At 46.9% G+C, this 17,015-nt stretch overlaps 1 protein-coding gene across 4 annotated transcripts in view; it reads right to left on the reverse strand.

Moving 5' to 3' along the window:
* Nucleotides 1-17,015, reverse strand: part of LOC139755057 (uncharacterized) — a 180,179-nt gene that overhangs the window by 139,951 nt on the left and 23,213 nt on the right. For 3 of the 4 annotated variants that reach the window (XM_071673110.1, XM_071673103.1, XM_071673109.1), the window contains exon 2: nt 7,348-7,483. In XM_071673110.1, coding sequence (XP_071529211.1) covers nt 7,348-7,373 — 26 coding nt within the window. In that variant the 5' untranslated portion in view covers nt 7,374-7,483. Of the gene's footprint in view, nt 1-7,347; nt 7,484-8,755; nt 8,902-17,015 lie in introns of those variants that run through there. The other variant, XM_071673104.1, reaches the window with a different exon arrangement.

Consider the following 17,015-nt stretch of genomic DNA (forward strand, 5'->3'; position numbering starts at 1 on the left):
CCACCACCATCCACCGTGTTGACATTGGCACCACCCAACACATCAGCCAACTCGACCACAGCAGCAACACCACATCCTCTATGGTAACATTATCACCCCTAAAAAAAAAAAAAAAGGGACATCGCCACTGGTGGGAACACAGTGTACTATCTTCGTCCAGATATTTCCTTTTTCATATCTTTTTATATGGGAAATATACCAGACTCTAACGCCACACCTCACACCGTGTCAGCAGTATATATGCATTACTCGCCACCCATCACGAGGGATCTCGTCTGCACCCACAACATCAACTTGGGCAAACTGCTGTCATCCACCTCGGACTACCATCGACGACAGAACTATTCAAAACCACTACATCTACATCAACGTCGTCTATACCAGTAGTACAACCAAGTCTCCTGTCTTAGAAGTACCACCATGTCCCCTTGTACCAGCAGCAATATCACGTCTCCACTACCAGCAACACCACCACGTCTCCGGTCCCATCCTGCCGACCACGTCGCCTTTAACAACACCGTCGCCTCAATTGCAGCACCGACACCATACATTAACCTCACCCACCGCCTCATCAACCACCACACCTGATGCGGCAATGCCACGCATTCCACACGTCAACAACTATGGCCATACCAACACCCATCCTGCGGGCAGCTGTACTTGCCTCCCGTCTCCCTCCGTTGATCCAGACACGACCACCACGTCAACTATGGCCGTTCGGTCACGGAGCACATCGACTGTGGCAACCACCATCATCATCACCAAGCACCACACACACACACTACAGCTGTACGTAACCATCACCCGACACATCGCCTGTGGCAGGAGGAGGAGCTGCTGCAACAGCCTCCTCCACATCGACTATGGCGACACCATTCACTCGCGACATCGACCATGGCAGGAGCAGCGTCACCCACCACGTCGACTAATGGGGTCATAACAACCCCACCTTCATCCGACAGTGGCAGCAGCACCACCCACCACACCACCTACGTGGCCATAATAAACACCCCCTTCGAGACGATTGATCACCGCCACATCAAGAGTGCTGCCACCACAGTGTTTTAATCACTCGAGATTGCTCTGATGGGTCCCTCCCTCACCCACTCTCTCCCTCCCGTCATATCTCCCTCCATCTTGCTCTCCTCCTCCTCCCCAACCTGCCCCCCTCCACAGCACCAATCCCTGCCTCACCCGCGCCCATCACCATCACTACAGCTGCTTCACTCACTCACTCCCGCGGGAACATCGGCAATAGAGCTCCTCGTCAGCGTCAGCAGGGAGGCGAAATATTTTCCACAACAGTGTTCCTCACACACACACATACACACACACACACACACCTCATGTGGCACCCAACACGAACCCAAAGATTCCTCTCGCGAGGTCTCTCGCGTGTTGACTCATGAGGCTATTCCTGCGATGCGTTACTTACTCACTGAATGTTTGGGTAACTGGAGAGTAATGAGAGAGAGAGAGAGAGAGAGAGAGAGAGAGAGAGAGAGAGAGAGAGAGAGAGAGAGAGAGAGAGAGAGAGAGAGAGAGAGAGAGAATGTGAATATGTCGACCACAACAAGAAACAACCCCCACGAGATGATCACCACTACAGAGGCTCAGGGAGGAAATATTTCGGGCTGGGGTCTCTTTGTAAGAGATGGCCGGGTTCTAATGAAGTTACCCCACGATACAGGGTTTCTGAGAGAGAGAGAGAGAGAGAGAGAGAGAGAGAGAGAGAGAGAGAGAGAGAGAGAGAGAGAGAGAGAATGTGTACCTACGCACACCCACGAGCACGTTATCATGCACCTCCCCAGTGTGCCGTGCAGGGAGGGCTGGTGACACAACCTGGGTGAGGCTGTGACTGAGAGAGGGAGAGGGATGGAGGTCGGCGGGCGGTGTGGTGTGGAGGCGTCGCGAGGTGATGTTGACGGTGGACTGGTGCCAGTGTGGAGGGCCGGGAGGTACAGGCCAGTAACTAACTCCCGCAGCCTGGCCACGGAGGAGAGGATCGTCCCCCTCCACGCGATGGTATGGTTTCATCCCATGGTCATGGGAATCGCATCCCACAAACTAACGGACACAGTAGGATCAGGATCAACTCCTGAGGTATAGTTTGTCATAACTCTGTATATATCATGAACTGCTCACAACATCGCAGATATATAAATGCAAGACTCTCTCTCTCTCTCTCTCTCTCTCTCTCTCTCTCTCTCTCTCTCTCTCTCTCTCTCTCTCCATATCAACACTGATAATTGATTAGTAAGCTTAATTCTGACACGTTAACTAATCAACTTCATCTTGACTAGGCAAAATGTCCCGAGTTAATCAACTAATAAATTAATTAATCTAATTCGGGAATCTTAGCTAGTTAACGGGCGACAAGTTGAAGGCAATCAACTTAATTGACCTAACTACCCAACCTAAAAAAAGAAAAGAAAATAACAGCTTTGAGAAGGTTTGTCTACACGCAGTTTGATATGCCACGGAGCGACCTTTAATACCACAGGATTGTGGATAGAGCAACATTCCCCTGATGATGTGATCATTACACGAAAGTGCACTTGGGAATCTATCGTGTTTCATCTTCCTTGTGGTTATCAGCACCATTATCACGCCGGATGGTAGGAATGGTTTGTACCTTGACATATTATCGAGCAGCCCATCACAATCCTGCTGTGTGGCAGCAATCATATCAACTCCCCTAACTAGCATTTACTGGCTGGATTACTGACGTCAATGTGTTGCTAGTAGGATGCTGACGTCCATGTGTTGCTAGGATGATGCAATACCATCTTCCACCCATGTACTGACTTACTATCCTTGCAGTGTTGCAACCACTTATGTGTTGTTGCTGGGACGTAATACAATTTTATATCCACGTATCACAACTCACAATACTTGCAGTGCTGCAACCACTTACGTGTTGTTGCCAGGATGTAATACAATTCTAAACCCATGTATCACAACTCACAATACTTGCAGTGTTGCAACCACGTATGTGTTCTGCTAGGATGTAATACAACTCTAAACCCATGTATCACAACTCACAATACTTGCAGTGTTGCAACCACTTACGTGTTGTTGCCAGGATGTAATACAATTCTAAACCCATGTATCAAAACTCACAATACTTGCAGTGTTGCAACCACGTATGTGTTCTGCTAGGATGTAATACAACTCTAAACCCATGTATCACAACTCACAATACTTGCAGTGTTGCAACCACTGACGCGTTCTGCTAGGATGTAATACAATTCTAAACCCATGTATCACAACTCACAATACTTGCAGTGTTGCAACCACTTGTGTGTTCGGATGTCTCACGGAGTTTCTTCTACATGACTTTCAGACTACGTCACATTACTCTCACCCACATCGGTGTATCTACGTCGTAAGTGTAAGAATATTAACGGCCTTTCCCTAGCCTAGCCTACAGGAGAGTGAGTTATCACGGTGAACTTGGCGGTCCTTCGGCCTAAGTGGGTCCTTAATGTCATAATTAAGGGGCTTTACTGACGCTACGCACCCCATGGTACTCTTGACTGATTACTACTACTATGAACTGCTATTCTCCACTCTTATTTGAACCTCTATACATGTGTGTGGGTTGGGCCATTCTTTCGTCTGTTTCCTTGCGCTACCTTGCTAATGCGGGAGACAGCGACTAAGTAAAATAAAACAAAAAGAGGAAAAAAAGAAAGAAAAAAATATATCTATCTCTCTCTCTCTCTCTCTCTCTCTCTCTCTCTCTCTCTCTCTCTATATATATATATATATATATATATATATATATATATATATATATATATATATATATATATACATATATACACATGTATATAAGGGCGTGGTCCCATGAACGTAAACTCTATGTATTACAGAGAGGGTAATGAATGGTACAGTGTTGCCGCCTCCTCACTGCCCAGCTGAGAGGTTGTGCGAACTCCCCGGGATGGCCACCGTAACCTCAGCCCTCACCTGGCTCTTACCCTAGCCATGATCTCACGTTTACTCACCCAGCGGCGGGGTTATTATGGACCGTGAGTACAGCAGGCCAGACGCGTAATGACGCATACATGAATGACGGGGGTCGATAAACAGACGCGCCCAAGGTGAGTCAGAGAATGTTAATGTGGTTTTACACCGTGGTAGGTGATCACTTATACTTGGGTAAACACACACACACACACACACACACACACACACACACACACTTACACCGTGGTAGGTGATCACTTATACTTGGGTAAACACATACACACACACACACACACCGTGGTAGGTGATCACTTATACTTGGGTAAACACACACACACACACACACACACACACACACACACACACACACACACACACACACACACATATAGGAACCCTCCCTTCAGCCCTACAGTAGGAGGAAGCGCATATCCATGATAAAGCCCCAACATGGCTTCCGTCGTTTCTTCTCTTTGAAAAAAATACGAACTTCCTCACCAAGTCAAGTTTACAGCAACAGACTGTCATGTGTTTATCTATCTGGCTGAGACGTTACTCTGGTTGATCTATTTATTTGTGTGTGGTTCTTATCATCCATGGTAATGGACTGTAGATAAAAGACACAAAACAGTGATAAAAAGAATATATTCCTTCCTGAAGATTAGATGAAGAGAAGGTCTGGGAAATGTACGTTAAAACTTTTATACCCGATAAAATTATTTACGTAAAATAGAAAGTACCCGATAAGGTTATTTACGTAAAAGAGAAAGTACACAATGAAGTAATTTACGTAAAAAGAGAAAAAATACCTGATAAGCTTATTTACGTTATAGTACACAATAAAGTTATTTACGTGAAAAAGAAACTACCGAAGTCCGACAACAACAAGAACAACAACAACAACAACAACCCCCGAGGATTCTCTAAACCCGAGCACCAACCATCAGGCACCTCTCGACCATCCCCAAAAAGGATATTCTAATCCCTCTTCTCCCCCTAAAGTCCCTACATCATGGTCAAACTCAGGTCAGTTCAGGTCAACACGCGCATACTACGTGCCTGCAACTTCAACCTAACTCAGCCATTTTACCAGAACAAGGTAGTGACTGCATTCGACTATGAGGAGGAGAGTCACCTGCAGGTGTGCTCTACGAAGACAGATGGAGGAACACACGCAACGACCTATGGACCTAACACGCCCCACTGCGGCGCTGCACCACACCTCTCAAGTTTACTGTGGCCCTTACGGTGCGCGTCTGGCCACACCTCTCAAGTTTACTGTGGTCGCTACGGCGCGCGTCTGGCCACACCCCCAGCTTACTGTGGCCCTTACGGTGCGCGTCTGGCCACACCTCCAAGTTTACTACGGTCGCTACGGTGCGCGTCTGGCCACACCTCCAAGTTTACTGTGGTCGCTACGGTGCGCGTCTGGCCACACCTCAAAGTTTACTGCGGTCGCTACGGTGCGCGTCTGGCCACACCTCCAAGTTTACTGTGGTCGCTACGGCGCGCGTCTGGCCACACCTCCAAGTTTACTGTGGTCGCTACGGCGCGCGTCTGGCCACACCTCCAAGTTTACTGTGGTCGCTACGGTGCGCGTCTGGCCACACCTCCAAGTTTACTGTGGTCGCTACGGCGCGCGTCTGGCCACACCTCCAAGTTTACTGTGGTCCTTACGGTGCGCGTCCGGCAGTGTCCTACAGCGTTAGGTACAGAACACGACTTACCGTTTGAATGCGTCTCTCGCAACGCTGCGCACGCCAGCGACGCGTCGTCTGCATCTGCGTACATGCACTTACCTTGCTGGGGAAACTGTTGATCATCGGTTGTCAAGGCGTCATCACCAGCAACATACAGAAACACATCACCAGTAACGTGAACAACATGCTGAGCAAGTATATGAAGTGATGGGTAACACGTAGTTGTACTACTAGTGAAGTAATTATCAGACACTTAAGTAGGTAAGATGATTAAAAGTGTCATGTCTATATTCTACAGCAAAGCTGTGTAAGTGCACTAGGGAACAACAGCTGTGGTAGTGTGGCTTGGATGTATGAGGGAACAGCAGCTGTGGTAGTGTGGCTAGGATGTAAGAGGGAACAGTAACTGTGGTAATGTGGCTTGGATGTATGAGGGAACAGCAGCTGTGGTAGTGTGGCTTGGATGTATGAGGGAACAGTAACTGTGGTAATGTGGCTTGGATGTATGAGGGAACAGCAGCTGTGGTAGTGTGGCTTGGATGTATGAGGGAACAGCAGCTGTGGTAGTGTGGCTTGGATGTATGAGGGAACAGCAGCTGTGGTAGTGTGGCTAGGATGTATGAGGGAACAGCAGCTGTGGTAGTGTGGCTAGGATGTATGAGGGAACAGCAGCTGTGGTAGTGTGGCTTGGATGTATGAGGGAACAGCAGCTGTGGTAGTGTGGCTTGGATGTATGAGGGAACAGCAGCTGTGGTAGTGTGGCTAGGATGTATGAGGGAACAGTAACTGTGGTAATGTGGCTTGGATGTATGAGGGAACAGTAACTGTGGTAATGTGGCTTGGATGTATGACCAGTAGTACTGGGAAGGAGAGGTACCATCACAATAATCTAAGTCTGAGGATCACAACAAAGAAGAACATCTGTTATTCAAGCAGTTAGAACAACATGCGACTCTGACACTTGGAAGAACAAAGAACAAATCTATCAAATCCATAAGTGTGAGTGTGACACGTTAGGCAAGTAACCAGAGAGTGCCTCTAACGCGTCAGTCAGCCACTAAGTCAGTGCCTCGAACACGTCAGACAGCCACTAGTCAGTGCCTCTAACACGTCAGTCAGCCACTAGTCAATGCCTCTAACACGCTAGACAGCCACTAGTCAGTGCCTCTAACGTCAGACAGCCACTAGTCAGTGCCTCTAACACGTCAGACAGCCACTAGTCAGTGCCTCTAACACGTCAGACAGCCACTAGTCAGTGCCTTCAACACGTCAGACAGCCACTAGTCAGTGCCTGTAACACGTCAAACAGGCACAAGCCAGCGCCTTTAACACGTCAGACAGCCACTAGTCAGTGCCTCTAACACGCCCGCCAGACAGCCACTAGTCAGTGCCTCTAACACGTCAGTCAGCCACTAGTCAGTGCCTCTAACACGTCAGTCAGCCACTAGTCAGTGCCTCTAACACGTCAGACAGCCACTAGTCAGTGCCTCTAACACGTCAGTCAGCCACTAGTCAGTGCCTCTAACACGCCAGACAGCCACTAGTCAGTGCCTCTAACACGCCCGCCAGACAGCCACTAGTCAGTGCGTCTAACACGCCAGACAGCCACCAGTGACCACCTCAGGGTCATCCTCTAAGAATGGTTACCGCAGAGCCACCTGGAGGAACTCACCTGACTTTGTACATGTGAGGGAACATGTCTGTCCGTCTGTCTCCCGTAGCGTTCAGCGGCGCTCCTCTTCCTCAACCCTTCTTGTCTTCCTCTTGCACTGGCGCCGCGTCCCTACCTTCCCTGGTGATCCTAGTCTCTGTAAAGAAGGAAAGAGAAGTGATGAATGGAGAGAGAGAGAGAGAGAGAGAGAGAGAGAGAGAGAGAGAGAGAGAGAGAGAGAGAGAGAGAGAGAGAGAGAGAGAGAGAGAGAGATTCAACACACACACACACACACACACACATATATATATATATATATATATATATATAGCCCACACAAACCCAAGGTCTAAGCGAGCTGGTCTGGCCTTGAGACAGATTCTCCTCCCATTGACTACTACCAACACACCGTAAGCTATACACGGGTGTTTACTGTGTCCTGGGTTGAACCTACCAGTGCTGTCAAACACATGACCATGGTATGTGAGTATATATGTGAGGACTGGAAGTCTACCCACCACGTATATGAGTCCTCGAAGTCCTTGCCACGTGTATGAGACCTCGAAGTCATGAGCACGTACGTGAGTGAGACCTCGAAGTCCCCAACAAGTATGTGAGACCTCGAAGTCCCCAACACGTATGTGAGGCCTCGAAGTCCCCACAATGCATATGAGACCTCGAAGTCCCCACCACGTATGTGAGACCTCGAATTCCCCACCACGTATGTGAGACCTCGAAGTCCCCATCACGTTTGTGAGACCTAGAAATCAACACCACGTATTTGAGACCTCGAAGTCCCCACCACGTATGTGAGACCTCGAATTCCCCACCACGTATGTGAGACCTCGAAGTCCCCATCACGTTTGTGAGACCTAGAAATCCACACCACGTATGTGAGACCTCGTAATCCCCACCATGTATGTAAGACCTCGAAGTCCCGAGCACGTACGTGAGACCTCGAACCCCCAATACATATATGGACAGATCAAACTATGTTGTCCAACGGGTTGCAGAGATGGACATCTTACCAAACACCTCTTATATGTACCTAGTACCACTATGATTACGAGTACCTCTATGATTACGAGTACCACTATGATTACGAGTACCTCTATGATTACGAGTACCTCTATGATTACGAGTACCTCTATAATTACGAGTACCTCTATGATTACGAGTATCTATAATTACGAGTACCTTTATGATTACGAGTACCTCTGTAATTACGAGTACCTCTGATTACGAGTACCTTTATGATTACGAGTACCTCTGTGATTACGAGTACCTCTGTAATTACGAGTACCTTTATGAGTGCGAGTACCTCTATGATTACGAGTACCTCTGTGATTACGAGTACCTCTGTGATTACAAGTACCTCTGTGATTAAGAGTACCTCTATGATTACGAGTACCTCTGTAATTACGAGTACCTCTGTGATTATCTTAAGAACCGTCTCATCCTCAGCAAGGAAGGTGCAGGTGGCTGATGCGTCCGCCAGTGATGTCCCGCAGCGACCAGCGTCCGCCTTCCATCCCAATAGTCCGATGTCCAAGTAAATACTGAAGGCGTGGGAGCGACACGATACGGCGCGTTCCTGACACCACCGAAAACTGGAGAGGAGCCAGGGATATCCACCTCCCCTTCCCCTGCACACACACACACACACATAAACACACACACCACCTGACGGCAGATTTCACGTCTGAAATAATCTCTGTCGTCGCAAGATAACCCGGAATGTTGTCCTCTGCTCTGACTTCAGCGTCATCTTCTCGAGTCTGTCTGTGGCTTATACCTGCACCTACGTGAGCAGCTTAGGCTAGTGCCATCAACCTCCCTTAGCAGTAACGCTCAAGGGTTCGATGAATCTTTGACCTCAGCGGTGTGGCATAAGACTTGCCTGAGTCAAAGTGTTTTCAGCGAGGTGGATCTTGAAGCCTCGCCAGTGGGGGTGGGTTAGCTGAACCAGGATCTTCGCCAGGCATACTGAGCCATGTGATGACACGGGAGTTATACCCCTCCCGTTGTACAGGGGGAAACTTAAGCCCATTTTCTTTTTTCTGTAAGACAGTGCGTGGGGCGCTAGTGGCAGCGTTCATAATCTTTGAGGTAAAGTCACAATTTCAAATGACTTTCGCCTTGGTCACATACACACACACACACACACACACACACACACACACACACACACTTACGTGAAATCACAAACACGCTCACAAATCCACTAAAAAAAAAACTGCATAGTGAGCAGAGAGGACAAACTTATGAAGCGTCAGACCACAGACTGTGTCTAACAAATGCAGACACGCTTGTTGCTCGACGACCAAAAGAAAAAAACAAAAAAACATCGGAGGTTGGTGACCGTACAGCGATGACCAAACCTGACACTGCTGCTGAGATCCTAGAGAAATTCTTAATGAAGGTAATGAGATCATGAAGATGAGACTATGAAGGAGATGAAAACCTGAAGATGAAATCATGAAGATGAGACCATGAAGGAGATGAGATCCTGAAGGAGATGAGACCATGAAGATGACGAGATCATGAAGAAGAGACCATGAAGAAGAGATCATGAAGGAGATGAGACCCTGAAGGAGAAGAGACCATGAAGGTGACGAGATCAAATTCAATCTTCTCCTGGATGATAGAGGATGGAGCTTGGCTCTGCTGGTAGAGGAGGATGGAGCTTGGCTCTGCTGGTAGAGGAGGATGGAGCTTGGCTCTGCTGGTAGAGGAGGATGGAGCTTGGCTCTGCTGGTAGAGGAGGATGGAGCTTGGCTCTACTGGTAGAGGAGGATGAAGCTTGGCTCTGCTGGTAGAGGAGGATGGAGCTTGGCTCTGCTGGTAGAGGAGGATAGAGCTTGGCTCTACTGGTAGAGGAGGATGGAGTTTGGCTCTACTGGTAGAGGAGGATGGAGCTTGGCTCTGCTGGTAGAGGAGGATGGAGCTTGGCTCTGCTGGTAGAGGAGGATGGAGCTTGGCTCTGCTGGTAGAGGAGGATGGAGCTTGGCTCTGCTGGTAGAGGAGGATGGAGCTTGGCTCTACTGGTAGAGGAGGATGAAGCTTGGCTCTGCTGGTAGAGGAGGATGGAGCTTGGCTCTGCTGGTAGAGGAGGATAGAGCTTGGCTCTACTGGTAGAGGAGGATGGAGTTTGGCTCTACTGGTAGAGGAGGATGGAGCTTGGCTCTGCTGGTAAGACTACAGGATATTCTGGTGGGAGGGAAGTTGCCCAAGTGCTTTTTCGGGTCATTTCGGAGCGTATATGTATTTCCTTAAAGTTGTGATGGTTGGAGGGTGGAGGGATCTGTGACTATAAGCTGCTGAAGCATGTGAGGAATTACTCTGGGGTCAGTTATGGAGGAGTTTGAATGGGAGGTGTCTGATGATGTTGCTAAGGAGTGAGAGAATCGAGAATACCGAAGACAGAGTTGGACTGGGAGGAATATAATTTCATTCTGTAGGTACGATTTCTGGTGTATAAGAGCGACTTGCCAGAGGGATTGTAGTCATTCCTAAAGACGTTGCTTGAAATCATGAGAGAAATTAACGGTCTACATAACAGAAAAAAAAATAGATACCTAAGCGAGCTTAATATGGTGTTGCATACATGGCTGATGAAGTTATATCCAGCTTCGTGTATGGTGATGAAGATGAGACAGAGTAAATGTAGCACTAATCATAACTACCATCTTGCAGAAGAAGAACAGCAGGAATAAGTACGTGAGAAGGACTTGAGCACCAGATAAACATACCAGGACTGTTATCAAGAAAGCGAATTATTCTTTACCCAACATCGAAATCGGTTTTCAATACGACAACACGGAAAAATGTCCAGATAACCCAGAAGAGGATTTAGAGTAAACATTAGGTCCGAAATGGAGCGCATGCACGTGATTTTTTCACCCCACCCAAAGATTATACTACAGCTGAGTTACTGGGAAAGATGATCATCGATGGAAGTGCTCAATCTGGGAGGGAGGGAAGAAAGTCGAGATAATAACGTACAAGTTTTTGAATGGACTTCATGGAGCAGATGATGAGCCGTATTTCAAAATCAGATATGACAAGCAAACTAGACAAGACCAAAACCAAAAAACTAATTAAGAAACACGAAATAAAATATGCGAAGAAAAAAATATATTTGTAGTAACAAACGCGGATACACGAACCTTTGGAGACAATACAGACTGTACAATAAGGAGAAAATTCACAGGGAAGGGATCCCACTGGTGTAAAACTTCCTTCTCTTACAGAACAGATAGGGAAATACATACATAAACACGGACTTACATAAACAAACAGACAGACAGACACATATTACCATTAATCGAACGAAGGACCTTCAGTGTAGAGTGTCTGATCTGGAGTGGCAGACTTTCAATACGGGAACCATATGTAAGCAGCTGCTCAGTCAGACCTTGTTATTCAACTCTGTGCCGCCGACAATGACGTGAGCTCTCTACCATCTGACGAGATAAAGTCAACTTGAATCAATGACCAAGTGTGGAGGAGCTTCGGGTAGTAGTTAAAAGCACGATAACTCGCCCCCCCTCTAAGGAGGTGACTTCGTCGCCATCAAGCCCTTTCCTTATCGACCCTTGTAATGCGTCGCCCTCCGTCTAGACGGCCTCTTGTGGAGGAGAGCCCTTGACACGCTCGACGACTCGGTCGCTCGGCTGTCGTCAGCGACGGTCGGCGTTCCCTCTGAGATACAGTCGTCTGCTAACTATAGACTGACACCTACCACACCCCCCTAGGCTGCTCACGGTGTCACTCGTCTGGAAGCATCTGTCTTATATTCAACAAGGGTCCTGCTACCTGGCAACACGGTGGAATTTTCGTGATAACCGCCCATGACAACTCCTGAGCACGTAATATAAATTGCTCTGGCAACTCCAATCTGTTCTGACGAGCCATCCAAACCCTCAGCTAACCTAGTTAGATTACGTGAGAGGTAACTACGTTCAATTCTCCTCATCGTAACAACCACGAGCTATGCAGCGAAGATCTCGTACCAGAATATAGTATGGACATCAAGGAATATTCCCACAGGGGCCAAGAAGAGCCAGGAAAATGTCATGGCTCCAGGTTGAGGACAGTATATACACCCTGGTCAGCTATGATCGTGGTATATACACCCTGGCCACCCATGAACGTGGTATACACGCTCTGGCCAGCGATGATCGTGGTATATACGTTCTGGCCTGCAATGATCGTAGTATATACGCTCTGGCCTGCAATGATCGTAGTATATACGCTCTGGCCAGCTATGAACGTAGTACAGACATTCTAGCCAGCTATGATCGTAGTGTATACACTTTAGACAGCTATGATCGTGGTATATACGATCTGGCCAGTTATGAACGTGGTGGAAAATGTACAAAGCTGTCCCACACATTTCATGCAAGTCGTCGCAACGGTTGCTCTGTCGGCTCACAGGTCTGGGCTCCGTCCTGAGCATCTCTGGCTTAAGGTTATTCAAGAGGAAACAGCCGAGCAGCTGTGTTCCTTCATGCCACTCACATTTCTACCTCTTTTTAAGAGATGTGTGTGTGTGTGTGTGTGTGTGTGTGTGTGTGTGTGTGTGCGAGTACAGCACGCTCATGTACACATGTGGGTCGCCATACTTGAAACCTCATTCCCAGGTGAGCACACGCGGCACCCCACTACACTAATCTCCCTCCTTCCCCACGTGCGACCATCGCCTCCCACCTGCCCGGGCCAGATGGGGTCCTGACCTACTCGCGAGACAACGCACTGCAGTACAGTACCACGACTACTGCTGCCTGGGATAGCGTTTGTGTGCGTGTGGAGCAACGCAGTAGCCTCCTTCTCCTCCTCCTCCTCCTCCCGCCAGCTTGAGCCTGGCCGGCGCGTGTAAACAAACGTGCTCCGCCTGACACCACCTGCTGCTGCGCCTCGCTCCACCAGGATCTTAAAAATTCAGTTGGACCTTTACCCCGCTCTGTTTATATACCAACTCCCTTACAAAATCACAGGCATTCACAGTGAAGAGAGGGCAGGTGTGTTAGATGAAAAACGTCTGAGTGAATGTAATGTATTCTAATGCTGATGGATTAATAGATAGCAGTAAAGAACAGGAATTCAGTATAGCGTTATTATGGGACGTGCAGCTGATAGTGTTGGCATCGTGAGGCTGGTCGTCCCAGAGGGGTACATGATGACAAGAGAGGAAAGAAAGGGTAAAGGAAGAGGGAGGATTAACCTTCTTAGTAAAAGATGATTATCTTAAGTTCTAAAGGAAGATGGTCAATTCAGACAATACGTAATGAGATGAGTAACTGTTGGGAGGTGGAGTATAGTGTTGTTAGCATTATACAATCCACCCAAGCATTCCAACGATCCAGAACGAATATACAATGATAACAATGAAGCAACAGTCAGAGTGGTACATACAACAACGAAACACTCAATTCCTTGAGATGGTACAGAACTAATAATGGAAGATTTCAATTATAAAGTGAGAGACTGGGGGAATCTAGTTTCTCATGGTGATAGGGCGTCATGGAGAACAGTCAGATATATATATATACAAGAAAATCTCCTCTGCCAACACGTCAGGGAAGGAGACGAGAAGGACGGATGCACCATCACTGCTAGATCTCATTACAATGTTGCGGTTATCATACGTAATACATCAACTGGAAGAAGTGATCATGTAATGCTCAAGTTTGACAGTGTGGTAAACATGGATACTAAGAGAAAAGAGGTGGGACAGGAAATAAAGAGGAGATATCATCGAGGAAAAAAAAAACGCAACCTCAATAATATTTATGGTGAAGTAGAATGCGAAATGGATTTCAGTGTCCAGGAACCAGGACTTCCTGGTGAGAGTTCTGTGAAATTTAGAATGAGGGAGTACACACATGGGTACCTTAAACCTCGCATACAGACGGAAGGGTATGAAGGATGACGGAATGGTTAAACCAAAGATGTCAAAAAGCTAAGGGGCTTCGAGGTGTACAGTGACGTTATGGCCACTCAATATTTGCAAGGTGTATGAGGGCACGGGATAAGTACAGCAGGATAAGATAGGAGGAGACAGAGAAACTTTCAAAAGAATATAGTGGACAAGGCGGCAACTGGAAATCCAAAACTATTCCATACCTTCATCAGAAGCCAGTAGTTGTCAGCTGAGGAGCAGCTAATCAGGCCAAGGGAATCAGAGGGAAATATTGACGAGGATGGCGTGATGTAAGGATATGAGGAGATGAATAACAAGTTCAACTGCGATTTAGTGTAAGACACATTATACCCTCAACACCGGGCAGATGACATGGGGAGGAGGTTCTGGAAATCAATGAGATATCTACAAAAGATATTAACAGAACACTGAAAAGGATCTTGACCCATACAGGGCTCATGGTCCTGATGAAGCTCCATCATTCGTGTTAAAGATGGGTGTGGATACGCTAAATAAATCACTTGAATTACTGTACGATATGTCGCCGGGGAGAGGCGAAGCGTCAAGGGAATGGAAAAGGTGAAATGCCATACCTATATATAAAAAAAGGAGATCAGAAGCAGGCGCTTAACTACAGACTGGTCTCACTAATGAGTGTGGTGTGTAAGATTCTGGAATAGATTTATTAGAAAACGAGGGAATGACTTTCTGCGGAATAGAAACTGCTTAAGTGAGAGACAGCATTGTTTTAGGAAAGCCTAACTGCGAACAGCATTGTTTCAGGAAAGCCTAAGTGAGAGACAGCATTGTTTTAAGAAAGCCAAAGTGAGAGACAGCATTGTTTTACGCAAAGAAAGTCATGTGTAACTAACCTCTTTAAGAGGTCTACGAGTGAGTGAGCCGAGTCGTGGACAAAAGAGAAGTCTGGGTAGACTGTCTGGAATGCCAGAAAGCATTTGACACTGGACCTCATGGAAGGCTAAGCAAGAAGCTGTATCACCAAGCAGGAATAAAGAGGAAATTCCCTCGATAGATAGATAGATAGAAGTGCCACCGTGTTCCTCTTGTTGATCTATATAACTAACATGCCTGAAGGTATGAACTTCTCCTACCTCAACATGTTTGCAGATGACGTAAGAGTCATAAGAGAAGTGAAAAGCCAGGAGGATTGTACCAGCTCTCAAGAAGACCCGAACGGATCCCAAAGCTGGTCTGAGACATGGGTGATAAAATCCGAGCAAATGTCGAGCAATGAGGATGAGACAAAACAAAAGACGACCTCAATCTGAGTATCATCTGGCTGGATATAAGCTTCAGGATTCTGTGTGTGAGAGAAGTCGACTTCGTCCCTAACTCGTCGCTAGACTCCCACAGTAGAAGAACAGTTAAGGAGTCAAACTGTCTGCCGGCAAAAATATTAGCATAAATATTAAGTGTATGGATAAGGGAATAATCTGCAAGCTATTCTTATCCTACATTAAGGCCACAACTAGAATATGTTTCTCAGGTTTGGTCACCGCATCTAAAGAAGCACTATAAGCTAATAGAGAAGATCCAGAGAAGGGCAACAAATATGGTTCTAGAATTAAGAGATAAGTTACAGGGAAAGTCTGGTACTTTTTTAAAGTTTATCCACCTTGGAAGAGAGAAGAGTAAAGTGTGACCTGATCACAACCTGTAAGTTCTTAAAACAGATCAATGATGCAGTCAGTGAACAGTTGTTCAAGATATGTAGAATTATAGTTCTAGGAATAAAGCGACACGGGAACTTAACATGAAATTAAAAAAAGAAACTTCTAAAAAAAGGATATAAAGAAATAGCTTTATAGTATAAGAGTGTTGGATGAATGGAACAGGTTGACTGAGGACATGATCAACGTAGACAGCGTCCATAAATTCAAGAGGCTGTATGACAGAAGATAGTGTTCCAAGAGATGGGCCCCCCTCGACCCAGTACAGTTACAAATACGTAATTACAGACACACGCACGTTCTTCTATCGTTCGTCCTTGCTCCCCAGTCACCAGTAAATCATGCTTTGTTTTCAATTCTGGACGCGAAAGGTCTAGACCTGAGGAACCGAGGTTCTTACAACAAGGATGAAACTCACGGACTCCGGGACGCTTTCCAGACTTCGTCCTTTCTTTTGGCATTCCATTCCTAGACACCAAAAGCAGTTTTGACAAGCGAAGCTGGATCTGTTGCACCCTGCTGGAGATGGGTATCAAAGCTTTCCCGTCCCATTGCGATGTATTCTTCTCAAAACCACAGGTGTTACCTCCTGCAACACTGCCTTGTATGTACTACAGACGACCGCGGGACACTTGCTTCCATCGCAAACCCACTTTCCAAAAGCAGGCTCTGGAAGGGGGGGGGGGGGTATTTGAATCTGGTGTTTTCGAGGCTTCGTCAGACAGTGATCTGAGAGGCTGGCTATCTCGAACGCTGACTCGAGACTTTGTGAGACAATGGTTCACGCGTTTACGAAATTGAGGGTTCATATAAGTAAATATAGTTTTTAAAGTATGCGAAACAGTTTCAAGGTTTGTAAACCAGTTTTAAGGTCTGTAAGACAGTGATTCTGAACCAGATGCCAGACCTGTCATAACAGATGTCTGTCCGCCTCCAAAACCAAGGAACACGTACCAGATTATAAGACCTCAGGGGGAAAGTGAAAAGGAAGGTTGGCCTCGGAGACTCCCACAAGATCGATTCGTATCGAGAGAGAGAGAGAGAGAGAGAGAGAGAGAGAGAGAGAGAGAGAG

Source organism: Panulirus ornatus, chromosome 18 (genome assembly GCF_036320965.1).
Source record: "Panulirus ornatus isolate Po-2019 chromosome 18, ASM3632096v1, whole genome shotgun sequence".
NCBI lineage: Eukaryota > Metazoa > Arthropoda > Malacostraca > Decapoda > Palinuridae > Panulirus > Panulirus ornatus.